Source organism: Muscardinus avellanarius (genome assembly GCF_963383645.1).
Source record: "Muscardinus avellanarius genome assembly, chromosome: 1".
Taxonomy (NCBI): domain Eukaryota; kingdom Metazoa; phylum Chordata; class Mammalia; order Rodentia; family Gliridae; genus Muscardinus; species Muscardinus avellanarius.
The window spans coordinates 119946972-119974851 of record NC_137786.1 but is presented as its reverse complement, the minus strand read 5'-3'; the positions used below and the strand labels follow the sequence as shown (position 1 = coordinate 119974851).

Here is a 27880-nt window from a genome sequence, read left to right as displayed (position 1 = left end):
GCCTTTTTCTGCTTTTCTTTAATGGTCTCCCAGTGGGAAGTTTGTGTCTGAGGGAAATCATTCGCACCTAATGTGTCTCTTTATCTCCTGTCTCAGCCACCACCGTCTGTGACCTGGACACGCAGTTCCGGTGCCAGGAGTCTGGGACTTGTATCCCACTCTCCTACAAATGTGACCTGGAGGATGACTGTGGGGACAACAGTGATGAAAGTCACTGTGGTAAGTGGACACGGCATCTAGAAACCCCTTGCAGAGGGACACTGTGGGGCTCCCTGGGCAGCACTAACAGTGGGGAGGAAATGGATTTATGATCTTCCAGTTGCATGACCACCTCCACTCATGTCTGAGGGCCAAGGTGCTCCTTGCTTCATTCAGAGCCTGTTTGCTGATTTTCATGAGAATTCAGTTCCTCTGGAAACCCTTGATCAAGAGATCATAGGACTGTGGATTTATGATCAGAAGAGACAGAGCCTAGACTCAGCTCCTGTCACTTACTTGCTTTCTGGTTAGCCTTTGTTTTCTAATCTGAACAGTAGGAAAAGGACCCTACTTGGCCTGTAGAAATGTTATCAGGGCTGGCCTCAAAACTGTGATCCCCCTATCTCAGCCTTCCAGGTAGTGGTATCAGAAAGTTAGTTTTCTGGGTAGATTTAGTGGGTTGTTAGCAGCTACAGAGAGATGGCCCACACCTCCAAGAGCCTTGTGAATTGTGGACCTGTGTCTTTGCATGCATTTTTTTTTTTTGTTTGTCTGTTTTTAACCAGTTGAATTCAGTAGAGTCTGTTAGAACTCAGCAGGTGATACAAGCATTGCTGGAACTTGTTTTCTGAATTAAAATCTTTGCTTTTAGAAGAGTAGTAGATTTATCATGGTGAGGATTCTTTGGTCAGGTCCTTTCAGTTTCCACGTGCAGTGACTGGGGCCTGTAGACATCAGGGGACTCTTTTCAGGTGACACAACTCATTTGTGTCACAGTGGAGAGCCAGGACCCATGTCTGTATGCCCTTTCTTCTGCGACACGGCCTTATCCATTTCATGAGCCCTTTTGTAGTTAACAGGTTCTAGTCCCAAACTAATGTTGCTGACCATTGAAGGTGACATTGTACAGTACGGACAGTACGCCCAATTGGAGGGACCCAGGGCCTGAAGGGAAGGAAGCGAGAGCAGAGGCCAGAGGCTGACCCACAGGGCCAGGTGCTGTGATACGCACACCAACAGGGCTTTGTTATGATTCACGGGGACGGAAGCAAGGGCGGCGAGGGCAGCTTATAAATCATTTCAGCAAGATTAAAACAACAGCATTTCCAGGCCCATTTTCACATAGAAGATACCTTGGCCTGGCTCTGGAGAAATTTTTTTTGTTCTAATATTTTTCTCATCAGTGCCATGAAACACATTTTTGGGGTTCACTACTACTTGCACTTCCTCCCCAGAAGAGTGAGGCGTGTGCTGGTCCTGCCCTATAGGGAGCAAGCCCAAGTGGCTCCATGTTTCTGGGATTTCCTGGGCACACAGTTGACCATTTCAGTTGTTTCAGCTCCCCGATCCTCTAGCCATGCCCTATTCCTACTAGTTGGTCCTGAATCTACCGAGGGTCCCAGTTGGTCCCTTCTCTGCTGCAGGTCCTCTTCATAAGTGTCCAGACTCTTCATGATAAGTATCTCATTCTCCACCTTTGCCATCAACCTGTCTCCCAGGAGGACAATGGGGGCAGTTGCCCAAGGCACCATGCTTAACAGCTCCTGTTTTCTGAGGCTGTAGAAAATTCCACTTGAAGGTTCTATGTCTCCATTCTTTTGGGATGCCATACCAACATACCTTGGAGTTGGTGACTTACAAACGATAGACCCTTGTTTCTCCCATTCTCACAGATGTCTCTCTCTGTCCTCAGTGGCAGAAGGGGCGAACAGCTCCTACATGCCTCTTTTATAATGGAAGGACACTAATGCCATTGTCAAACACTCCTAAAGGCTTCACCCAATATGATAGCATTGGGATCAAATTTCCACAAGTATGGAATTTCCACAAGTATCAAATTTCCACAAGGCTGGACGTGGTGGCACACACTTATAATCCTAGCACTTGGGAGGCTGAAACAGGAGGATTACGGTTTGCAGCCAGCCTCAGTTACTTAGTGATGCCCTCTGCAACTCAGTGAGACCCGGTTTCAAAATAAAGAATAAAATAATAGGGCTGTGGGTGTAGCTCAGAGGTAGAATGCCCCTGGGTTCCATCCCCAGTACCACAAAATAAATAAATAAATAAATAAATAAATAAATAAATAAATAAAAAAAATACTCCACACATGCTTACATGCTTTTTGGAAACAGACCACAACTTCTGTTTCATAGACCTCCGGAGCCCATGAAAATGTCCCAGGGCTGCCTTCTTTCATGTTATGTCAAGCTGCACTGTTTTGCTTGCAGCAGGCACCGACCCACCCAGAGTGATCACCTCTCCTGCCTCCCAGAGCTCTGCCCACACCTGGCCCAGCCAGTGTCCTCTCCTGTGAGGCTCAGTGCTGACCTCGCCTTCCTGGAGCTGAGCACAACACCCACACCTCACCCCTCCCTTTCTCAAACCATAAGGCCCATCTATAGCAGTCTTCCTTTTTTTTTTTTTTTTAATTCTATACCCTGACCTCCTCCATCACTGCTCCCTGACTTTCGTCTCATCATAGAAAGCACAGACAATGATCTGATGGTGGGATACAGCAAGGTCAGTGGTCAAGAATGCTCTTGCCAGAGCCCGAGGTGGCACTGTCTCTGCATGCCCAGGACCCAGCTACAGCATACTTGGTGGAAATTACCCTAGAGTGCCTTACAGCCTCACTTAAAGGTCTTCCTGTCTACACTGTCCACAGACAATCTGTGATAAACATTCCTGGTTAAAGTCCTGTGTGTTCGGGGTCATGTCTAGCCCCACTGCTTTGAAGCTACAGGCAGAGTTCTGAACACACCCTCTGCTTGCTATCTCCCCGCAGAGATGCACCAGTGCCGGAGTGACGAGTACAGTTGCAGCTCCGGCATGTGTATCCGCTCCTCCTGGGTGTGCGACGGTGACAACGACTGCAGGGACTGGTCTGACGAAGCCAACTGCACCGGTTAGTGCTCCTCATGGACCGCACCCTCCGCTCACACACTACGTAACACTGTGGCCTTAAGGGACCGCCGAATCCAGGCTCAGAAGAACCACCTTAGATATGAGCTGCTTCAGAGTTTCTCAGAGGGCCAGCTCTGCAGAAATGAGGGCTTGGATGCAAATTAGCTCCCTGCTTCCTTCACCAAGAAAGTCCTACTGAGAAAAATGTCGTTGGGACTACGCAGTGCTTTGAGTGAGGCGGTTGGTTTATACTATGGTTCAGTCTTTTCAGTTATCAGGGCCAGGAGTTAGCAGTTCACGCACTGGCCTCTTAGTGTGGGGACCATGCTCTCAGTAGCACCAAGCTAAGTTCATTCTTCTCAAATAGAGCAACAAGGATTCCCCTAAACAATTCAAATGTAAATTGTGCTTATGAACATATACCTGTTTAAGATAAGATGCCATTCTAAGTAGAGTCAGAAGCACTGAACGCAAGGGGAAGCCCAGTGGTGTGAGGTGGGGCGATGTTGTTCTTCATTTGGGTTCAGCCCTGTTTGTTGTGTTGTTTGTGTGGATGAGTGACTGGTAGCCATAGACATTTGGGGGGGGGCTCTATAGAGCAGAGAGTGGGGAGGTTGCAGAAGAATAAAATCAAATCCCATTCAACACCCAGCCCTTCATGTCTCCCAATTTCATACAGTCCATCTCCACTATGGGGTACATAATTTATTCTGTGACCTCCTTGAAGTCACTGTGCAGTTCTGTTCTAAACCCCTCCGGAATGAAGGCCACAGAAACCACACAGGACGTTCCTCCCTGAGAAGGTTCCCGTCTCGTTTCTGAGGCGCTCTCAGTATCTGTACCTCTGCTTCTGAAATAACTGCAAGAAAACACTCCTGTGCACCCCAGCTGGGCCACAGGGAACCAGAGTCGTCAGCAAAGGAGCGCCTGCCAGCCCAGGAAGCACATGAGGCTGCCTGGAAGCCTTGGGTTTGGGTGGATAATTAGCTAGTAAATTAGAGGGCTGCACCTGGCACCTCCGTTTTGAACTGTGGTAGAATTGAATATCTCGTTCGTTCGCCTGCATTAGTCAACATGCACTGGTCTTCCAAAACAAATTAGCAACTTCGTTCCCAGGCTTGTCCTGAACTCCTGGTTTTTCTCTCTGGCTTTCCCTGGCAGGGCTCACTGGGGAAAGTTTCGAGCACTCACCATTCAGCTGCAGGCTTCCTCCATGATGATTCGCCTTCTCAGTATCTTCAAGTAGTCAGACGTTGGGCGTGAGCTCATTATGATGTGCGGCACAGCGCTTGGTTTCCCAGTCTATTAAGTTAAGCTGCGCACAACGCCGAAGGAAATGGGTCAGGGCCAGATGACCTGCTGGCCTCGGCTCCACACATTCTCTGCACAGTGTGTTCCCTCGCTACTTTTGCTCTCCCTGGGGATATATGATTTTTCTTTATTCTTCAACCTGGCCCTCTACTTTTGAATGTAAACCTTCCATTCCTGTTCTTTCAACTGTTGCTTTTCAACATTTTTTGTGTATTCTTGGTAGCTTTCCTCTCTCCTAGTATACAAGCACTATAATTTCTGCACCAAAATACTTAGTATGACCAGGCATGGTAGCACGTGCTTGCAATCCCAGTATTTGGGAGGCTGAAACAGGAAGATTAGAGGTTTGAGGCCAGCCTCAGCAACTTGTGAAGCTTTCCTCAACTTCGTGAGACCCTTTTTCAAAATAAAGAATAAAATAGGGCTGGGAGTGTAGCTCAGAGGTAGAATGCCCCTGGGTTCAATCCCCAGTTCTGGAAAAAAAAAAAAAAACCCTTAGGATTTTAAAAAACACTATTTAATGTGTGTGTGTGTGTGTGTGTGTGTGATGTGATACTGGGGATTGAACCTGGGGGCATTTTACCTCTGAGCTACACCCCCAGCCCTATTTTATTTTTGAAACAGGGTCTTGCTAGGCTGCTGAGAGTCTCGCTACTTTAGTGAGGCTGTCCTCAAATTGGCAGTCCTCCTGCCTCAGGTTCTCAAGTACCGGGATTACGGGCATGAGCCACCACGGCTGACTTTATTTAGTATTTTAGTTTCACATTACAGAAATCTTAAAATTAGTCTGCTTTTATTTGTGTGTGTGTGTGTGGGGGGGGATACTGGGGACTGAATCAGGGAGGTTCTACCTTTGAACCACACATCCAGCCCTTTTTAATTTGAAAAAGAATCTCACTAAGTTGCTAGCGAACCTGGGAGCCTCCTGTCTTAGCCTCCCAAGTAACTGGGATAACAGGCGTGCACCACCATGCCTGGCAGTTAGTTATTATTAATGAGCAACCTTATTCAAAGTCTATTTGTAGTTACATCCTGTTGCCCGTACATACTTCCTAATAGTCCAGTGCTTTGTGAGAAAGGATGCCGTATTTTTTCTTATTATAGTGCGTAATTCATCTGCTTTACCCCACTTATATTTTTAATGTTTTCTATTTTTATTGGCACATCATCATTAGACGTAATTGTGGGATTCATTGATGCACATTTCTTCAGTACCTCTCCCTCCACTTAAACCTAACAGGCGTGTCAGCAGGTGTTGCTGAATCAGGGAAGATCTAAATCAGAGCGGAGTCATAGGATAATAGCCTCATTAGAAACAGAGATTCCGGATCTGTGACTGTTGATCCCATCAACCCTGCCTTTCTCATAGTTACAAGGAAGCCTGCCACACAAAGCATTCTTTTTCTTCCCCCAGTTCTTCAGTCTGGATTTAAAGTCAATCTTTTTCATCTTTGTAGTTTAAAAAGAACATTGTTTATGCTAGGTATAGTGGCACAAGTCTGTAATCCCAGTAATTGGGAGGCTGAGACAGAAGGATCACAGGTTTGAGGCCAGCTTCAGTAACTTAGCAAGACCGTGTTTCAAAATAAAAAATAAAAGCCGGGCGTGGCGGGGCAGGCTTGTAATCTCAGTGTTCAGGAGGCAGAGACTGGAAGATTCTGGTGTGCAGACAGCCTCAGCTACTTAGCAGGTCCCTGCACAACTCAGTGAGACTCTGTTCCAAAAAAATTAAAAAGACTAAAAAATAGGACTGGGCATGTAGCTCGGAGGTAGGATGCCCCTGAGTTCCATCCCTAGTATCATAAATAAATAAATAAATAAATAAATAAATAAATAAATAAATAGTTCTGGGAATATATCTTGGAAGTAGAATGCCATTGGGTTCAATCCCCAGTGCAAAAAAGAACTCGCAAATGTTTATAAAACATGCATTATTTACTAGGCCCTCCAAGTCAAAGACTAATATAAAGGTAGAAATATCCAGAAAAAGAGAATGTGATATGCACTCCAGTCAGGCCTGGTCATTTGAGTCAGATTATACTAACTGATAGAGCTTTCTGATCTCAGCTTATGGGATAGAATCCGCAGATCTCAGACCTGCCTCCTAGAATTGTCATTTGGAAACCCCACTAGCACTGTGAAATTGTTTTCAATTAAAAATGAAAAAAAACAGGCTGAATAAGAACCAGTAGGTTATTAGTGTGCTCATCAGTTTAGGGAACTTTATGTTTTATGAAAGCAGCAAGGCACGAGTGAGGATTTTTTTTTTTATGGCTGTCAAGATTTTTGATACCAATAAATCAAAAGTATTCCAGGTGATGGCTGTTACTGGTACAGAATATCATGCAATATGCATGAGATCTTTATTCCTTTTATAAGAGGTTGGTATATTTATTTTATTATTATTTTTTTTAATTTTTTTTTTTAATTTTTTTTTTTGGTGGTGGTACTGGGAGTGGAACCCAGGGGCTTTCTATCTCCGGGCTATTCTCCCAGACCTATTTTATACTTTGTTTGGAAACAGGGTCTCACTAAGTAGCTGAGGCTGGCTTCGAACCTGTGCGATCCTCCTGTCTCAGCCTCCCAAGCGCAGGGATTACAAGCGCACGCCACCACGCCCGGCAGTAAGAGTTTAGTATATTTTAAAGATGCTTCACAGATTGTAAAGTGCCAAAAGTTGTGAATACTGAAAGCTCCCATAAATTAATTTACATGCTTCCAAATTTGGTCTTGGCCTTTGGAGAGATGAGAAGACATAGACCATGGATCATTACTTGTTTTTAAAGTGTTTGAAAAAATCAGGTTCTTTGCATATCCGTTCATTGCAAAACAAAACAAAACAAAACAAAAAACCTTAGCCTCAAATTCAGGAGAAATGCTCAAGATGTAGGAAGCCAGTCTTCTCAACCCTTGAGCTTTCTATTTCTGGTCATCTCAGGTGGACAAAAGCTGTTGTCTCCTCTCAATAACCAACTTTTGCTGGTTTGACCTCCTCCTGTTGTGAAGATGACCTATTCACATGGTTAAACTGACCGGAAGCCTACCTAGGTATAGTAGCCCCCCAGCCAGTTTTTTTCCCCACAATTTCAGTTACCCATGACCAACCCTACTCTATAATTACCAAATGTATAATTATAGAAAAAAGCAATGCACGATTATGTGATTTTTATTGTGATATGATTGTTCTTTTTAGTTTTACTTATTTTTTAAAAAATCTCGTAGTGTGTCTATGATTACATCTCAGCATAGAGGTGTGTGCATTGGACAAACATGGTATACTTAGGGCTCAGTACTATCCAAAGTTTCAGGCATCTGTGAAGCATTAGCATGTACCCTGTGGATGGGGGCAGAGCTGTGTATTGTTTTATCCTGGTTGTAAACAAGGCCAGTTCTGATAACCCTTCAGCAGTGAACAGACACAAACAGCTTTCTGTCTCAGAAGAGGAAGCGGAAATCTGATGGAAGGGGCAGTTATAATGTTGGCTGGGTTTAAAGTAGATATTATGCACTTGAACTAATTTTTGAGATTTTGAGATGTTTCTAATGGCTTACAGGTGGCCTTTGCCCATGTACAGAAACAAGGCTGTTGGTTTGTAACAGTGACACTCTTTCTCTAGCTGCTGCTGCTACTTTTTCTAAAGTGCTCAGAGTAGTGGGCACTTTGGTAGATGTTGTTCTTGACTGTCTAAAAGACGAGACCATTCTAGGTTCTGAGGCCTGCTTTCATTGGGACTTTGGATGAATCTTTCATGTTCTTTGGGCATAAAGTTTTACACATTTAAAATTGGGTAGTTTGTTTCTTTTTTACGTTTACATAAAGTCATGTCCCTTCTAAGCTTATAAGAGCCCTTAGATAGCAATTCAAGGAGATGAAATTGAGGCCCCCAGATTGGCTAGGGCATAAGTTCATTTCCTATGTTACAATATCTGAAGGAGTAAGAAGATTCACATGAGAGGATAAAGTAGCAAGGTATAGTAGCAAAAGTACAAGCTGGACCAGACCCCCTGGTGTCCTTTTTCCATTACCTATAAGTCTCTTCATCTCTCCAAGGGTATGGCTCATTCATGGGTGGGGAGTAATTCTTACCACAAGGTCACTGTGAAGAGAAATTCTTTGACATGGGTACCTGGGTTCACAGTCTTGCCTATCACGGGGCAACACACAGGCTAAAGTCTCTGCCCATTGATGGATCTGCCTCCACCTGGAGGTCAGCCCAGATGCCTGGTCCCTGGCAGTTCACACCACTGCCCAGTGCAGGTTCTTTACAGCTGGCTCTGAGAGTTGACGGGTGGAGAGAGGAGGGAGAGTGACTGTTCTTTTCTCTGTTCCAGCCATTTACCACACCTGTGAGGCCTCCAACTTCCAGTGCCACAATGGGCACTGCATCCCCCAGAGGTGGGCGTGCGATGGCGACATGGACTGCCAGGATGGCTCTGATGAGGATCCAGTCAGCTGTGGTAAATACAAATAGTGCCAGGGCTCGCACCTGGCGTCTCCCCAGTGTCTTCCTCAGGCAGAGGCAGCAGATAGGCTGGGAAATGAAGTGGCGGTCCAGTGTGACATGGAACCCGCCCACCCACTCTGTCATGTTGCCGTGACATGGGGGGTCCCTGTAGTCCTGATTCCCAGGCAAGCGGTTTCCCTCTCATAAGCAAATGTGTGAATGCCACCAAAGCAACACGGAACGTATATTTGCACACCAAATCATTTTAAAGTCCTCTGTCGCTGTCCTTCTGCCAAACATTCCACTTCATCATAGAACTATAGTTGTTGCCCACTTGTCATTATACATGACAAGTCTCCTCTCACGGTAGAGTTCGTTGTTGTTGTTTTGATGTTCCTGTAAATCTGTATTTTCTGTAGTTGGTCTTTATTTGGAAGATGTATTTTTACTTTATACTATCATAACTAAGCTTCTTGGTTGATCCCTGGACTGTTACACTTCAGTGAGTGCTGGTGTCCTTGGAAGGGAAGGCGTGGTTTTCCCTTTGAAACATTTCCTGGGCGCTCAACAATGTAGGATGTAGGGGGAAGAGGTGCTGGTCAGGTCTTGAGATTCTCTGTGTCTCCAGGTTGTATTCTCAGGGACTGACTCACCAGACCTGTTTCCCCTGGTTTCTTTTGCTTTTAGATTTTACTTTTTTCATGGTTTTCACTAACTTAACGAGTGTGTTTACCTCTTGTAATTTTTTGTTTGTTTGTTTATTTGTTTTTGCTGTGCTGGGGATGGAACCCAGGGGCATTCTACCTCCGAGCTACACCCCACCAGCCCTGTTTTTTTTTTTCTTCTTTATTCTGAAACAACTTCTCACTGAGTTGCAAAGGGCCTCACTAGATAGCTGAGGCTGTCCAGGAACCATGATCCTCCTGTCTTAGCCTCCCAAATGCTAGGATTACAAGCCTGCGCCATCACACCCAGCTGCCTTTTGTAAAATTAATTGATAACTTTCTTTAGAAACTTCTTTTTACTTAGTAACATGAACTGTTGTCTCAAGTCATGGTATTCACTTACCGTTTCTCTTCCTCTGTGATGTTTTTTGACTAAGGGCCTAGGAATGTTGACTTTTACAAGATTAAACTCTACTTTCTTGCCTTGCCTTATCTTAATGGACTGCCCGCCAAGTGTGCAAAGGCTACACCTGCCCTGGTGGAGCTGAGCGTCAGGTGTAATGTGTAGCAGTGACTGCTAGGGAGAGAGGGTGACTTGGTGCTGCAGCTTCTGAGCTAAGGATCAAGATGCCTTCCTTCTCGTTTGATTTCCCCTGCAACTGGTTGAGAAACTTCAGGCTCTTAACATTTGCAGGAGACTTTCTTCAAAAGGGCTTCATGTTAATTCTGTACAAATTAAGGTGGTAAATGATTTTAAGAGATTTCAAAATCTAGGATTTCATAATCAGGATCATGTCCTCCTTTTTTTTCTTCTATTCATTGAAACCTTTCTTCTTAAAAATAAACCTGATTTCCAAACAGCTAGTATATTCATCTGGTTCAAAATGGAAAAAGTATAAGATTAGGTTTACAGTAAAGGTTTCTCTCCCCATCTGCCTGGTTCCCACCCTGTCCCCATAGGAAACCAGACTTTAACAGCCTCCCAGAGTATTTCTGTGTACATTTGTCCATGCGCTACACGACAGCATTTCAGTCAGTGACAGGACACATTTGCAATGGCTGTCCCATGGCTACAAGGGAACTGAAAATTCTCCATCCCTCAGCGACACAGCGGCCTTCCTGATGTCATAGCACCACATATCACTCACATGTTTGTGGTGATGCTGGTGGAAACACACCTTCTGTGCTGTTGGTCTTGTAAAAGCATAGTGCATACAGTGGCGTATGGTGCGGTGCATGCTACTTGATCATGATGTCACACCCCTGTGCTGGTGGCTTATGCGTTTACTATAGCTTTGTTCATGATTATAGAGTGTGCCCCGTCTTTGTACTAAAAGAGAGGTTAGCTGTTTGGTGGCCCGATGCGCTCCGTGGGTAGCAGCCACTTACATCTTGGGTTTACCTTTCTTGATTGCCCTAAGTTCCCATGTTAAGTGACACGCCATCCCATCCCAGTTTTTCTAGAATGTTCACAATAACCAATGCCACATTTTTCATTCTGTACCCTCGTTGTGAAGTTTAATCTATATTCATGTCTTATTTTATGCAAATAATATTGTGCTGTACATGTTGTTTTGAGCCAGGGACAAAATTATTCAGTTTTTTTTTATCTCAATACCGTTGTCTAGTGTTCCAGTGTTTAGTCATATATTAAGACAGTCCCATATGGATAGGCATGTAGGTGGTTTTCAATGTGTTGCAAACAGTGCTGCAGTGTAACACTTGTACTTAGGTTGTGTATAGGCTGTAACCTCCTACTTACAGTGATTTTTCATATGTGTAATCAGAACAGGCTTCAACATTGAGAACTCCAGGATCAAAAAGCACATTTCCAAACCAGCCATGGTGGTGCAACCCTGTCACCTCAGTACTTGAGAGGCTAAGACAGGAGGATCATAGGTTTGAGTCCGGTCTCAACCACTTAGTGAGACCCTATTTCAAAATAAAAAATATAATAGTTCTGGGCATGTAGCTCAGAGGTAGAATGCCCCTTGGTTCAATCCCCAGTACCCTTACCTCTCTCCCCTTTGGCCTCACACATAGCATGGTACATTTGTAATTTGGCCAGCTATCACCAGATTGCCCTCATGGTGGAACAGATTTGTACCCTGCCACCAGCATAGGTGAGCACCTGCCTATTTCTTCTTCATCATTCTCTATTGTTCAATTAAATTTCAGAGAAGAAGTGCAATGGGTTCCGCTGCCCCAACGGCACCTGCATCCCGTCCAGCAAGCACTGCGACGGTCTACACGATTGCTCTGATGGCTCGGATGAGCAGCACTGCGGTGAGTCCACCCCTGCCCTGGAGGAGGCAGCCCTGGGGCCGAGTGAGGAGCAGCTCTTGGACCACCGTCTTTAGTGTCGTCAGTACCTGCCCATGGTTAGCTTGTAACCAGTGACCCCTGAGTTCTGGCCAAGACTGAGCAGCAGAGGCAGAGAAACGTGCGTAGGTAGAAGACCACAGGAGGAGGGGAAAGGGTGGGGCCCATTTTCCTTAGACCCAAAGAGATTGTCCTGGGTTGGTGGTGCAGGCACTCGGAGTACACTGGAATTACCTGAGATTGTCCTGGGTTGGTGGTGCAGGCACTCGGAGTACACTGGAGTTACCTGGTAGCTTGCAAAGTCCTCATGCCTGAGCCTTACCTCCCGATATCCTGAGTTCATCAGTCCTCAGTATTGTTTTTTGTTTGATTTTTATAGTGCTCTGGGTGACTAATGTGCAGGCCAGGTGGAGAGCTAAAGTGTTAGTACAGGGGCAGCAAACAGGCCATCCTAACTTGTTCTTCTAGAGAGACGTGGATTTGAATGTGGCAGCTGCCCTCTGCTTACACATGGCCTGGGCCTGCCCTCCTGCCGTCATGGCAAATGGACAGAGGCTGTCTGTGAGGCTTCTGCAGGGCCCATCAACTTTGCTCTCTGGTTGTGTTGGTTGGGATTCTCTGGAGAAGCAAAATCGGTAGAGGAGGAAATGACTCGCATGATGATGAGGCTGGCAAATCCGAAATCTGTAGATGGGGCCAGGGACAAGCCAAGGTGGCAGCTCAGTTCTGAAGGCTCTCAGGCTAGATACCCAGGAGAGAGCCAGTCGAGAGCCCGTGAGCCTCTGGGCTCACTGGGCCATTGCTCTTTGCCTGCATCCTTGTGTTTTTCTTATCAGGACACTGATTGTTGGATTATGGCCACACCCTTATGACTTGGTTTAATCTTAATGACCTTTTTAAAAGGCCCTCTCTCTAAACAGGCATACTGGGACTTAGAGCATTTGGAGGAGAATTTGGAGGGGAGAGGGCATGGAACACTGGTTTCTTGCAGAAAAAGTTTACGGACTCCTGTCAGGGTCAGCATCATGTCAGTAGTGCTCACAGTCAGGCGTTGGTGGCGCATGCTGTAATCCCAGTACTTGGGAGGCTGAGACAAGAGGATTGTGGGTTCGTGGCCAGCATCAGCTACATAGTGAGGTCCTCCGCAAATTAGTGAGATCTTATTTCAAAGTAAAGGAAAAAAAATGGGGAACCTGGATGTAGAATGCCCCTGGGTTCAATCCCCAGTGCCACACACACAAAAAAAAGTGGTTACAACTACAGGCTTTGATGCCAGACAGCCCTGGGGTTCTATTTGGGCTTCACCTTCATCAGCTGTGTGCTCTTGGCAAAATCCTTGGCACTGCTACCCTGATTTTCTCGTCTTGTAAACAGAAAGTCAAGCCTTCTGCAGTGCTGTCTGTGGGGCCTAAGGATGCTCTTTATGTCAAGTGCTGTCGCTCTGGGCTTGGCGCCGAGCGGTGCTGCCGCCACTATTTCTCGAGTGCCCATCTGCCCCCGTGTGCCCTTGCTGGGGCTGGAGAGGGCCGGGGCAGCCCAGTGCTAACAGCCCTTCTTCCTCGCTGCTCTCTTTTAGAGCCCCTCTGCACGCGCTTCATGGACTTCGTGTGCAAGAACCGCCAGCAGTGCCTGTTTCACTCCATGGTGTGTGATGGGATTGTGCAGTGCCGCGACGGGTCTGACGAGGATGCTGCCTTTGCCGGATGCTGTGAGTGGGGCAGACGGGAGGCCACGCTGGGCTGCTCCTCCATCTAGGTGGCCAGTGTTGACTGCCCATCCGAGCTTGCTCTTCCTGAGCGTGACCTTTGTTGCTTAAGAAGTACAGATGACCACAGTCTGGGCTAAGAGGGAGTTACCTGCTATACCAAAAGCCAATGTCTGCAGCCCCTGCTGAGCTCCGGGGTCACCCCGGCCCCCTGTGCACTATACATTTATTACTATCTCTTCCTCCTCTAGAACCTGAGGGTCACAGGGGTTGGGGCTCTGTGCTGTTCATTGCTACGGCCCTACTCCTCCAACAGTGCCCTCCTCGGGCTGCCACAGGCAGTGCTACTGCCTTGGAGACTTGAACGACACATTTATTTTCTCTGGGTTCTAGAGGCTTGGTGTCCATAGTCAAGTTTGAGGAGCACTGGTTTCCTCTGAGGCCTCTTTCTTGACCTTGAGATGCCCTTCCTTCTCCCTCCTTGCTCCTCTCCACACCTCTGTGTCCATAGAAGAGGAGCTCCACTCCTCTCCTATGGACACAGTCATGTGGAGATAGGGTCTACTAGTCAGGATCGTTTTAACTGTAATTACCACTTTAAAGGCATGGTTTCCAAAGCCACCATGTCTAAAGCATTAGAGGTTAGGGTTTCAGCCTGTGAATTTGGGGGAGCAACTCAGCTCACAGTAGTACTGAGTCAAGGCTGGAGGAAAGGGCTTGAAGCTCCCAGGAAGCCTTCCTCTGGGCAGTCTCTTGGCCAAGGGCCTCTGCTCTTCCCTCCTGCTTCTGAGCAGCGCCGCTCCTTGGGCTTCCCAGCATTCAAGTCATCTGGACTCTGTGGCTGTCTGTCCCTCATGTAGCCCAAGACCCTGAGTTCCACAAGGTCTGCGACGAGTTCGGCTTCCAGTGTCAGAACGGGGTGTGCATCAGTTTGATCTGGAAGTGCGATGGGATGGACGACTGTGGAGATTACTCTGACGAAGCCAACTGTGGTGAGGAGCTCTTTGGCCTGTCTCCCGTGTCCCATATGTGTGAAGGGGAAGTTTGCCAACACTGTCCCAAGCAGACTGCACCCTCTCCTCCCCGCAGCAGCTGCTGCCAGTTCTGGAATCCCTGGAGGAGGATGGAGGGAGTGATCCTCACACCAGGGAGAAGCTAAGGAAATGTTTACTCCACTTCCGTTTCTCTCCCCAGCTGGGAGGACCGGATGATACCTAAGGAGTACAGCCTGTCACGACTGTCCAGTCAGGGTGAATTTTTATGCAGTATGCTTTTCTTTCTAAAAGTTACAGACTTCAGAGTCACTCTTGGCTAATTAACAGCTTGGCTGTTTCTCTGGTAAAATGTCCAAAGGAAAACTCAGGTGATGATTCTCAGGATAACAAAATGTAGGTCAGAGAACAAAATGTGGTCAGGGCTGGGGCTGGGGAGATGGAGTGGTACTGAGTCTGTGGGGTGTTTGTTGCCCCACCCTGGGTCCATGGAGCTGCCTTGTCCTCCCTGGAAGGGAAGCAGGTGGCCCTGGACAGGGGCCTTGAGCACAGTGCAGCTAGTGGGGGGGGGGACGACATTGTATTCACACCACAGTGGGGAAATGACTAATGGTGTGCTCAACCTCCGCAGAAAACCCCACCGAAGCCCCGAACTGCTCCAGCTACTTCCAGTTCCGGTGTGAGAATGGCCACTGCATCCCCAACAGGTGGAAGTGTGACAGAGAGAACGACTGCGGGGACTGGTCCGACGAGAAGGGTTGTGGAGGTGAGGCCCAGGGCATCAGGTCATCCCCGGCGCCGGGACACCCAGGACTCCTGCCGTTTGCGTGGAATTCAAGCACCTCTGTAGTGCCTAGCTCATTTCTTATTTATTTACTTACTTTGTGTGTGTGTGTGAGGACTGAGTTCTTTTCTATTCTATTCCTCTCCCATTTGAAATCAGGGTGCTTGGTTTCTCCTCTTTCTGGAGTAATTCATTCCCACCTTACTACTGCTACTCAGAGTGTGGTCTGGAGCCCAGCATGTCCCCCTCTCCTTCGAGCTTGTTAAAAATTCAGACTCTTTGGGCCCGCTCACACCTCTTGAGTGGGCACCTGTGTTTTAACAAGGCCCCAGATCCCACCTGTGTTGTGATGTGTTTGAGGACCTCTGACGTGGGACATACGCTTCCCAGCTCTTTTTTGGCACCGTCATCTCCAAACCAAGTCCTGGGGTAGCTCCAGGGAATAAAGGAAGCAAGTGGAGTCTCAGTAGGGATTCTGTAGCCATCCTGAGCCTTCCGAGCCACCTGTTTACCTGATCCTGCTGTTAGCCTTCATAAGCACCTGAAAAAGGAAACCCATCTGAGCATCAGCTCATATCCAGTATAATAGCATAGTACAGGTACCCACCGAAAGGGAAAAGAGTATCATTGTTCTGACACCCCTGCTGTTGACAGCTGTGGCTCACTGGCCTCTCTCAGCAGGTGAAGTTAAAGCTGGGACAAGATTTGGGACACATTTTGGTCTGAGATCAAACTGGTAACATTGGGGTTTTTTTGCTTGGTGTTGTCCTCAGAGTCACACATTCTTCCCTCCACCACTCCTGGGCCCTCCACGTGCCTGCCCAATTACTTCCGTTGCAGCAGCGGGACCTGCGTGATGGACACCTGGGTGTGTGACGGGTATCGGGATTGTACAGATGGCTCAGACGAGGAAGCCTGCCCCTCTCTCGGTGAGTCCTGGCCACAGTGCATTCGTGACACCTGCTGTTGTGGAGAGGATGTTGGGGCATGTGTGGCTGCCATGAGCTTCTCACGAATAGCGCTCCTCGGGGACAGGGAGACCTCCAGCGCTTCTCTCTGCACTGCAGACTCCTGGCAGTCCTGTCTTCTCTAACAGTTCTCTGAACTTCCTGCCAGAAAAGGCCAGCCACCCTGCTTTCCACCCCCGCTGAGGCCAGGCCTCTGCTGCTTCCTTCTCAGTGGGAAATTATAGTGTACATTATAGGAGGCTGTGTGTGTGTGTGTGTGTGTGTGTGTGTGTGTGTGTGTGTGTGTGTGTGTGTGTGTTTAAACTCTCCAGGGAGCGAGCTGGTTTCCTGCCTGCTAGTGCGCAGCCACACTAAAGAAGGGTGAGCACTGCCATCTAGTGGCAGAATGCGGCAGCTGACGGTCTGTGCTGTCAACACTGCAGGAGGCTGACCTGGACACTGCCTAGTGCCCACCCTCTCTGCAGGCAGAACAGAGGGTGCTATGTCCTTCCCTACAGCAGAGTCTGGCTCATACCCACAAGTTAGAGGGGTCTGTGTCCTCGCTCCAGCCCCAGCCCGTGTCCTGGTCACCAGTCCCAGTTCTTCCTTTGGGCCTGTCAGGTCCCACTGCCTCCCGTGCACTTGGCAGTGGTTTCTTCCTGTCTAGAAGGTCAATTCTCGACTCATGCCTGTTTTCCAGGCGTTGTGTGAACAGATTGCTCCTTGTCTCCCCAAACTTTCTCCTTCAGCCGAGCTGCGCTCCTCATCCACCATGGACAGACCTGCTTCTTTCCCTCCCGTGGCCCTGCACCGAGGCTTTTGCCCTTACCTGAAATTCCTGTGCCCCTGCCTGGCTCCCTCATTTCCCTGTCTCAGAGGGAAACCCCTTCGGGCAAACAGAAGCATCAATTTTAGAGCAAAGAGACTTGGATGGGTTATTAGTATTTGTCGTAAATGGCACAATGACTCCTCTATAATGGAATTACTTAGGGTGTTTATAAAGTACAGAGAGTCAGAATTTCTGTGGAGAGCCTGGGAGATGCTCTTACAGGTTTTAGGCTCACTGAAGTTTGAAATTCCTGCTTTGAACAAGTGCAGCCGGATTCTGCCTCTCAGTTTCACTTCCTTTACCTGGTGTGCAGTCTTTCCCAGTCTCCTTGGACTTAACCGTTGTTGTCTGGAGTCTTAGCTATGATATGTCACGTGCTGTTTGCTAACTGTTTCATTCATACAAATCTTTCATTTAAATAGCAATTGCATGGATCTTCTGCTTGGGATTATCCTCTATTATGTCTATGACAACAATAGGCAAATAGTCAGTGTCCCATAAATGCTTCTCAACTTAAAATCAATTGTAAAACAATAAACAACTCCAGTCACTATCCTCTCCCCTCAAGGTCCACCATTCTATTGTTGATCATCGTCTCAACATTATTTTTGATTATTAAAACTCTGACGAAGACATTAATGTAGAAAATTCCAACTAATCTAGTGAACAAATCCCTAACTGTATATATCCAATAAGCCAGTTTTTATGGCTTTTTTTTTTTTTTTTCAGTATGGGGATGTAACCCAGGGGCATTATACCTCCAAGCTACACACCTAGCCTAGTTTTTAGTCTTTTTATTTTTTTTAATTTTTATTTTTTTTATTTTTTGGTGGTACTAGAGGTGGAACCCAGAGGCTTTCTACCTCCGGGCTATACTCCCAGACCCATTTTATATTTTATTTGGAAACAGGGTCTCACTTAAGTTGCTGAGAGCCTCACTAAATAGCTGAGGCTGGCTTCGAACCTGCGTGATCCTCCTGTCTCAGCCTCCCAAGCGCAGGGATTACAAGCGTGCGCTACCATGCCCGGCTTAGTCTTTTTATTTTTTGAAACAGGGTCTCACTGAATTGTGAAGGGCCTCTCTAAGTAGCTGAGGCTGTTTGGTAACCGCAGTCCTCCGGTTTCCACTTCCTGAATGCTGAGATTACAAGCATGCCTTTTTTTTTTTTTTTTTTTTTGCATATGTGGTTGGTGACGATTCAAACATGTTGTTTCTAGCTCTGGGATCTTCTTTTGTCAGAAGTCTCCTGACTTCTCTTCCTCTTTTTAATTCACCTTCCAGGAAGACACCTACTGGTTGGATGGTCATACCATCTCCCAGTCTTAGAGCCTCTGATGAGCCCCTCGTTGGCCAGGATAAGTGGCATGATTTGCCTTGGCTTAGTTTCCTAAGACCTTGGTAACTTTAGGGTTTCTCTCTGAGACCAGTCAGTTTCCACAGGGGAAGATTCCAAGAATCTTGTAGACAATAAGAGCCCCACTGATAAGGAAGAGAACTTGTGACTCCATATTCTGCTGTCATTAGATTTAATCCTGATTTTACCAAGAAGATATTCTTTTTTTGTGTGTGTGTGTGGTACTGGGGTTCCTGGAAGCCCTTCTACCTCCGGGCTATTCTCCCAGACCTATTTTTTTTTAATTTGGAAACAGGGTCTCTTAAGCCAGCGAGGCTGGCTCTGAACCAGCGCGATCCTCCTGTCTCAGCCTCCCAAGCACAGGGATTACAAGCGTGTGCCACCACGTCCGGCTCCAATAAGATATTCTTACTCCCTGTGATTCCTGCCCTAACAGCAGGCAGATAGCAACCCACCAGTCTTCTGTTGAAATAGTGTATAGGATGATTGTCCCATGGGGCTAATGGCGGAAGGGAATCTAGCTGCCCCAGGCCCAGTAGCTGCTTCTAAAACAGCTTTCAGGGAGTTTCCTTATTTTAGTTCTGTCCCTCTTCACTCACAGGCAGAGACCAATTTCTGCGCTTCTCCAGGGCTGTGTGATGTCAATCCGATTGGCTTGTGACACTCTCCTCTGACAGCTGAGGGTTGGATGTGGCCTTCTCTGGTCTTGTTAGTTACTTACCCCTCTCTGCTTTCCAGTTCCCCATTTTTATTATTTTTTTCTACTTTCTTTCATCCCCTTTGAGTTTAAGTCCTTTAAAACAATTCTCTGAACTGGTCCCTCGTGTGGTGCCATTAGGAAGCAAAATTAGTGCCAGTGTCCAATTTTCTGTCTCTGCAGAGCACACAGGTGTCTCCGGGCCCCCTCTGCAGTTCCTAAAGCACAGTTGCTCTCCTAAGCCATTGAATTGATTGCTGTAACTGGCCAACTCCCAGATACTAAAAACTGAATTTAAACAATCCTTCTCTAGCAAATGTCACTGCTGCCTCCATGCCTACCCAGCTTGGACGATGTGACCGGTTTGAGTTCGAGTGCCACCAACCGAAGAAGTGCATTCCCAACTGGAAGCGCTGTGATGGCCACGGCGACTGCCAGGACGGCCAGGACGAGGCCAACTGCCGTGAGTGGTTGGACCCCTCAGCCCCAGGCAGATTCTCAGGGCTTCGCCTCTCCGGATCTACACGCAATCCTGGGCATGAGCCCCTGCCCTTCCGTGTAGCCTTGTTTTTACGATGTTCTCCACGATGGCTTAGTGCTGTGGACTCACATCATACCATAGGATAGCCACATTCTTCATAATAGGAAGAGAAAACAGACAGTTCTATGTGAAAGATCTGATAGCTAGAGACCACACATTAAATTCTCCCAAAGGGTATGCCCGTGTGGTCAGATAATCCAGACCAGGTTATTTTAAATACCAGTAGCATGTCCAACCAAAAAAAAAAAATTCTGAATAATGATAAAAATAGGTTTATTTGGCTAAGTATGTTTAATTCTATAAAACATCCATGGCTAAAGCCATTACCTTCTATATATGCATTTATTCTTCTGGAAGTGTTTAGTGAGCCATGCAGAACGTATTGCTGGGGGGACCACGTCCAGCACCCTGTTAAGAAATTCAGTCCCAGCCCCTACAGCGCTTCTTGTAGGTGAGTTAGGATTCTGAACAGCATGTAGAATGCGGACCAGGTGGCCTGGGCCCAGTATGAGCTGACAGGTGCCCTGTATACATATTTGGAGTTGGCAGTTTTCAAGCAGAGAGTCCTGTGTTCCATTTCCCTGATGTGCCCAGGGAGGTTCCTTGGAGCTCGGGATGGAGGGAGACGCTGGCTTGTGTGAGCTGTCTGAGGGCTGCAGACTGTCCTCCTGGGCCCTTACTGGGCCCAAGTGGCTAGATGGTCCCTCCTGCATAATCCAGGACATGCTCTTGACATCAAGGTCCTTACTTGAGTCACATCTGCAAAAGTCCCTTTTGGAAAGTGAAGTAACGTATTAACACATTCTGGGCTTGGGTGTAAAAATGTTTGACTTGGAGGTACAAGGTTAATTTCAGACTACTCACTGGTAGCACTGGGTCTGTGGCAGGAGGGGGCAGGCAAGTGTGAGTCTAGGTAATGAAGGCCTGCATTTCCTGCATCAGGCATGGCCTGTCCACCCAGGGGCAGCAGATGTGCTTCTTCGGGCAGCCAGTCTTTCTTCTCCCGTGGTATCAGTTACCATACTATCAGGATCCTTTCTGGAGCCTCCCATGCTGGGGAGAAGATCAAGTTTGAGGTCACAGGCCTGCCATGGAGTCCCTCAGCTTTTAATTTACTTTTATTTTACATTATCTCCTTTTTCTGTGAAAGTACTTTAAAGCCTATACAATTAAAAATAAGTGGGCATGCCTCCTAACGCTATTGTGATTTGCCTTGTTATTATTTGTGTTGCTCAAACCAGAAGTCAGAGTGTCATTCTAGACCATACACCAAGAACAGGAACAGAGTAATCAGCGAGTTGAGTCATAGCTACAGGTCGCTGATGCCTTCCAGGAGCCAGGCACTGCTACAGAGGCTTGCATTCCTCAGATCCCTGCAGAAGAAATAGTGATGAAATTGTCACCTAGTTTAACATAGGGACACCAAACTTGGGTGCTTTAAACAGCTTGCTGAAGCACATCCAGAAGAACTTAACACCCAGTTTTTTTGACTCTGAATCTTGGATCATTCCTAAGGGAGATCCCAGTTGTGAATATCAAGGAGGGCGCTACCTCAGTGCCAGTGCACATTCCCCTCTGCCTCATCCTAAGACATTTAAAGCATTTGAAAGCAGAAGATGATTAGTTCCAAGAGATAAGACTTCTTTTCCTAAATATGTTTGAGCCTGGACTTTTGGTTGCACGTGGTCCTTTCCCTGGGTCTAAGGAATGTCTCTGTATTGCAGCCACACACAGCACCCTGATGTGCACGAGCAGGGAGTTCAAGTGTGAGGACGGCGAGGCCTGCATCGTGCTCTCGGAGCGCTGTGACGGCTTCCTGGACTGCTCGGACGAGAGCGACGAGAAAGCTTGCAGCGGTGTGTGCCTGTGTGCCGGTGGCGGGCTGGGCTCCGTGGCTCCTTTGCCACAGGGATTTCTGGCTCAGATCCTTTATCAGTACAGGCTCCCCAAGTGGGCGACACAACCCTGGGGTCAGGGGTGCTGGGATGAAATGCAGGAGCAGAAAAGAACACAAATTTCTCACTGCATCTCTATTTATTCACTTCAAGATTTCCAGGCTGGGGGTGGAGGGGTGCTGAATAATTTACCTTCTGAAAAGGAGACACTAAGCCAAGTAAGTTTGGAAACCTTTGAGTTTAGAACTTCTTCATAATCCAAAAGCAAGATGGGTTTGTGCCCACTTTTGGCTTGCCAAGGAGAACAAGGCATGGCTCAACTGCGAGGTAACTTCCAGCAGCCTCCTCCCCGTCAAGGAAATGCTGGTCTTAGATTTATTCACGACACACCTCCCACCTCTTGCTGATATACTGTGGTTCAGCCTCAAGCTGCAGATGGGGCAACTCATTCCTTCCATCCGGGGTGCTGCTAGTGGTACATCCTGCTATGATGGCCTTGGACTTGCAGCATTCTTTATTATGACTCAAACTTAAATTGCCATAGACAGAAAGGAGGTGAAATTCAAGTGAAAAGTCTATGACTGGCAATACAGGAAACCCCAGGGAAGGTTGCAGAGGGAGACGTCAGTCATGTTTTCTGCAATATCTTTTCAGATAATGATCATAGTCTCCTGATAACTTATATCATAGTCATTCTGCCTAAGAGCTGGGATCCTGTGAAATCTAAGTTATGGCTCTCTTTGACTTTTTCCTCTTTTTCTCTCTAGACGAGTTAACTGTATACAAAGTCCAGAATCTTCAGTGGACAGCTGACTTCTCTGGGGATGTAACTTTGACTTGGATACGGCCTAAAAAAATGCCCTCCGCTTCATGTGTCTATAACATCTACTACAGGTGGGTCCCGTCCTTGGCTTGGTCTTCGGTTGCCACTGGCTGTCCTGCCATGCTCTTGTGATAGTCACAGTGTGGTTGTTTATTAGTGGTGTCGTATGTCTCAGCCGCCCTGTGCTGCTTCACCGTGACAGCATCTTTATTCTTTTGGTCAGGGTGGTCGGAGAGAGCATATGGAAGACTCTGGAGACTCACAGCAACAAAACCAACGCTGTTTTAAAAGTCTTGAAACCAGACACCACGTATCAGGTGAAAGTGCAGGTCCAGTGTCTGAGCAAGGCGCACAACACCAATGACTTCGTGACGCTGAGGACTCCGGAAGGATGTAAGTGTTCTAACCTGATTTTATGGCATGTACAGGACCATGTGTGAGGTGTTGAGCAGGATTTCCCAAGGATTCTCAAGTATGTAGAAATATATTTATACAGGCCTTCCTTGTGTAGAAATACCATGATGAGGTTTTACAGTCTAACCTAAGTTGCTGAACATTTAGTTCTCATTATGGTAGAGAATGTTCTGGAACCTTAACAGGGTAACTCACATTCTTCCCACCAGTGCCCTCTTTCACATTTCTTATCTAGTTTCTGCCTCTGCCTTCCTTCACTAGGTATTTTCTAGTGCTTGGTCCTTAGGAGCTCGTCATCCTTAAAATATGAGGCTGATTTTGAAAAGACAAATCCATGTATGGGAGAGAATTTCTTGTTCCCTCCTGTCAGAGTTGCTGAGTTGTGTGACTGCTTATTTTAGCCCCTTTTATCATTAGCCAGGGCATCTTGAGTGTGTCATCATGGAACTCGGTACGAAGTCCATGTGGAAGGTGGTCATGTATATTTGGATGGAGAATTCTGGTATTTTAGAAACTTAGTCTTATTCCCTGGGAGTCAGGCCCGCAGGTCTCTGCTTTGTGGTGCTAGGGGTTGAGGCAGCAGAGGCTGCAATGACAATTAAGATTGTAGCATCAAAGTTCGGGGCGAGTAGTGACTCAGCTCGCCCCCATGATTCTCCCTTGAAGCCCTAGTGAGCCACAGATTTATGTCTGATGTGTCTGAGCCCTGATCTGATGACCAGATTGGAGGAAGAGGAAAAGCATCTTGTCAGTGTAGAGACCAAGCCAGCAGCCTTTGCAATGAATAGGCCCCAGTGTATAGCCCTGAGATCGATCTTGTCCCTGCTTTAAGCTCAGGAAAATACTTCTAGTTGTGCAGATGGGTTTTAATCTCAAGGTAACTCTTTAAAATATATATATATATATATATATATATATATATATATATATATATATACTATCTTTAATTGACAAAAATAATTGTATATCTTATGGGGCATAGTGTGTCATGGCAATACATGTTTCCAGTGTGTAAGGATCAGGTTGTGGTGATTGCCACTAGCTATTGTGAAATATTCAATTAATTGTTGTCAACTATAATTATCCTACTGTGCTGTACAACATTTGAAAATTTCTTCTGTCTCTGTTTCTGCATCTGTGTACTTGTTAAAAATATCTCTGCATCCCTCCTCAACTCCACGCTTCCCAACTCTGGTAACTTCTATCCTCTGCTTTTATGAGATCAATTTTTAGCCTCCACAGATAAGTAAGAATATGCAAAGTTTGTCTTTCTGTGCCTGTCTTATTTCATTTGACATAAGGTCCTTCAGGCTCCTCCACATTGCTCCAGATGACAGAATGTCAGTCCTTTTTGTGGCTCAGTGATATCCTATTGTGTGTATAGGCCACATTTTCTTTATCCATCCATCCATCACTGGGCACCCAGGTGGATTCTCTAGCTCAACTATTGTGACTAGTGCTGCAGTAGACTTAGGACTAGACTTCCATATACTGATTTCCTTTTCTCTGGATACATACCCCGTAGTGGAATTGTTGGACCATAGTAGAGTATTATGAGTAGTTCTTTTGTAAACACTTTCACTGTTTTCTATAATGGCTGCACTCATTTATGTTCCCACCTGCAGTATAGGAGATATTTTTTCTGTGCTTTTTTGCCATTACTTTGTGCTTTTTTTATAGCACCATTCTAACTGGGGTGAGATGGCAGCTCATTGTGATTTTCATTTTCATTTCCGTGATGATGAGTGATGTTCAACATTTCTTCATTTACTTGTTGGCCATATATATATTCTTTTGAGAAATATTTCTTCAGATCATTCCCTCATCTTTTAGTCATTGTTCTTTTACAGTTGTTTTTTTTTTTTAATTCTTTATATATTCTGGCCATTAATTTCTGGGTGAATAGGTTACAGGTATTTTCTCCCATTCTGTAGGTTGTCTTTTCACTCTGCTAATTGTTCCCTTTGTGATATAAAAGCATTTTTATTATGGTCTCATTTGTCAATTTTTACTTTTGTGGCCTCTGCTCTTTGAGTTCATATTAAAAAAATCCTGGCCCAGACCAATGTCTTGAAACACCTCTCTTATGGTTTCTCCTGTTGGTGTTATAGTTTGGGATCTTATATTTAAGTCTTTAATCTGTTCTCAGTTGATTTTTGTATATAGTGAAAGGAGTCTAGCTTCATATTTATGCATATGAATAGTTTGCTCAGCACCATTTGCTGAAGAAACCATCCTTTTTCCAATGTCAATTCTAGGTTCTTTGTCAAAAATTAGTTTGTGTAGATATGTGGACTCATTCGTAGATTCTTTCTTCTCTTCTCTTGGTCTGTGTGTCTGTTTTTCTGCTGATACCATATTGTCATGGTCTTCCAGCTTAGTGATATGTTCTGAGGTCAGGTAATTGTTGCCTCCAGCTTTGTTCTTTGCGCTGAGGATTTCTTTGTCCACTGAGGATCTTTTATGATTCCCTGCAAATTTTAATTTGGGATTTTTTTCATTTCTGTGAAGAACGTGATTGTTGTTCTGATGGGGATTGCACTGAACCCTATAGATTGCCTAAAGTAGTATGGAGAGTTGAACAGTACCCATTCTTCCTATCCATGAATATGAGTGTCTTTTCATTTTTTGTATGTCCTCTTCAATTTCTTCCATCAGCATTTCATAATTTTCATTGTGGAAATATTTGACTGCCTTGGTTAAATTTTTCTTAGGCTATTTTATTTATTTATAGCTATTGTAAATGGGATTGATTTCTCAAATTTTTTAAAGTATATTTGTGTTAGCACATAGAAAATGGTACCGATTCTATGTGCTGATCTATCCTGCATCTTTACTGAATTCATCTAGCACTTTGAACAGTTTTTGGATAGAGTCTTTAGATTTTTCTATATATGAGATCATATCATCTGCACACAGGGACAGCCTGACTTCCAAGTTGACTCTTTTCTAGTGCCAGATGCCCCCCGGAACCTCCAGCTGTCACTGCACAGGGAAGTAGAAGGTGTGATTGCTGGCCACTGGACTCCTCCCATCCACACCCACGGCCTCATTCGTGAGTACATTGTAAGTACCTTATTGGAGTTGGTGGAGCTGGCTGGGTGCTGGAGACTGGGAGCTGCTTTAGCAATAATCATTTGGATAATGGGCTGCTCCTTAGGACATCTGGCACCCACCTTTTCCCTCTTTCTACCTGCCTCATGTAAGGGAATAGGGTGATCCAGACCTCCAGACACCTTTTACTCATATTTTTCTTTTCATTTTAGGTAGAATACAGCCGGAGTGGTTCCAAGATGTGGGCCTCTCAGAGGGCTACAAGTAACTCTACAGAAATAAGGAACTTAATGGTCAATGCTCTATATACCGTGAGAGTGAGTGTTTACATCTGCTCTGACCAGCTGGTCAGTGCTAGTCCCTGGACAGTTGTTCCATTTCATGAGAACTCCGTGTTTACTTGTAAAATATGTGTATTAGATGTCTCAAAATACCCAGCTCCTTATTCTAAGGGGGGAGAACTCAGGCTTCCCTCAGACACCCAAGAACTTGCAGTAACCCAAGAGCTTTCCGTGCCCATAACCCCAATGTTCTGCTCGCTTGCCACACCTGTCTTTCCTCTTCACCCAGCTCTTTTCTGCTTATGTTTAGCTGCAGAGTGATGCAGAGCTATAATAAGTAGAATTTGTAAACCAATTTTGTAAGGTTCTTGAGAAATGTAATATTATCTTTAGCAGAAAGGAGACAGATTTTATGCAGAATATTTATTGACACCATTAAATGCAAACAGTTCAGAGATTCCCTTGCACCATTAATTTCCCAATACCATATATATACATATTATGTGTGTGTGCACATGCAATGCCCTTCAGAAGAACCTTGACATCTGTAAGTCAATAGAAATTTCATAATTTTAGAACTATTCTAATTCCCTTTGCCCAGTCTCCTCTCCTTGTCTCTTTCCCATGTTATTTCTGCTGGGCCCTCTGTCTAGCATGGGTCACCCTATATAATTTTTTCCACCCTTATTGCCATACTCTTCCCACTTAGTTTATTCAGAATTCTTGCTATATGATGTGTTGCCTTTATTCATGCTAATTCACACTCTGATTTGAAAAGGTGGCTGCGGTGACTAGTCGCGGAATAGGAAACTGGAGCGATTCTAAGTCCATTACCACCATTAAAGGAAAAGGTAAATGATTCCACCATTTGCCGATCTAGAGGAGATATAAACCCTTGGAGATGTCCTTCAGTGTGACAGAAAAAGAGAAGTGTAGATTAGAAAACTCCACACGCACACTTCTGGGTATCGCCGTGGTGTGTTAGAGACAGTCATTTTGCCTGATTGCTGAATGTGATCCACCTCCTAGAACTGAAGGGGTTTCCAGAAGCTTGTGCCCATTCTTTTGTGAGCATGAAGAGGATCTGAAAAGCATTTCTCCTCACTGTGGATGGAGATGGCTTTGCACACGTTCATTTGCCGTATTCTAGGGGAAGTCCATGCTGAGGTCTGTGACCTCTCCTAGCGGTGCTGACAGTCTGCGTCAATGCTGGTGTCTAACACTGGGCTGATCTGGGCACTCTGAAGTGCACACTGCTTCACGTCCATCAGCTTACCTGGTGGATCCCTCAGAACAGCCACAGGTCAGGTGTGGGAGTGGAAGGAGGCACTTACCGCAGGCCACACAGTCAGGAAGCAACAGAGCTAGGACTGGAACTGGACACACCTCACTCCAAAGCCTGTGCTCTTTCTTAACCATCACGCTGCACGCTCCCCTCTAGGCTGAGACATATGGCTCCGTGGGTCGCTCTGCTTGCCAAGGTGGCTGGCTTCTCATTTTGCATGGCGCCTCATGAGGGCCAAGGTCTGGTCTGTTTTCCTCCACCCTGTCACTGGTATCCAGTGGGAGCTGTAGAATCGCAGGTGCATGAGTGCATTGAAGCAACTAATGCAAGGTCCTGGCGCACGTTGGAGAGGGACTGCAGCTCATCTCCCTGAGTGGTTTTCCCCATCTGAGCCTCGACACCGGGAACTTTCATTTCTGGATTTGCAGATATT

The 27880-nt window shown here is 46.1% G+C and overlaps 1 protein-coding gene across 1 annotated transcript in view; it reads left to right on the top strand.

Moving 5' to 3' along the window:
• SORL1 (sortilin related receptor 1) overlaps positions 1-27880 on the top strand; it is a gene marked incomplete at its 3' end in the record, with an annotated part of 156975 nt that overhangs the window by 111068 nt on the left and 18027 nt on the right. The window contains exons 24-38 of the mRNA XM_080707083.1: positions 97-219; positions 2984-3103; positions 8746-8871; positions 11702-11809; positions 13422-13553; positions 14411-14542; positions 15174-15308; positions 16100-16255; positions 19468-19617; positions 21420-21551; positions 22358-22484; positions 22637-22806; positions 25781-25893; positions 26094-26198; positions 26941-27013. Coding sequence (XP_080563209.1) covers positions 97-219; positions 2984-3103; positions 8746-8871; positions 11702-11809; positions 13422-13553; positions 14411-14542; positions 15174-15308; positions 16100-16255; positions 19468-19617; positions 21420-21551; positions 22358-22484; positions 22637-22806; positions 25781-25893; positions 26094-26198; positions 26941-27013 — 1902 coding nt within the window. The remainder of the gene's footprint in view (positions 1-96; positions 220-2983; positions 3104-8745; positions 8872-11701; positions 11810-13421; positions 13554-14410; positions 14543-15173; positions 15309-16099; positions 16256-19467; positions 19618-21419; positions 21552-22357; positions 22485-22636; positions 22807-25780; positions 25894-26093; positions 26199-26940; positions 27014-27880) is intronic.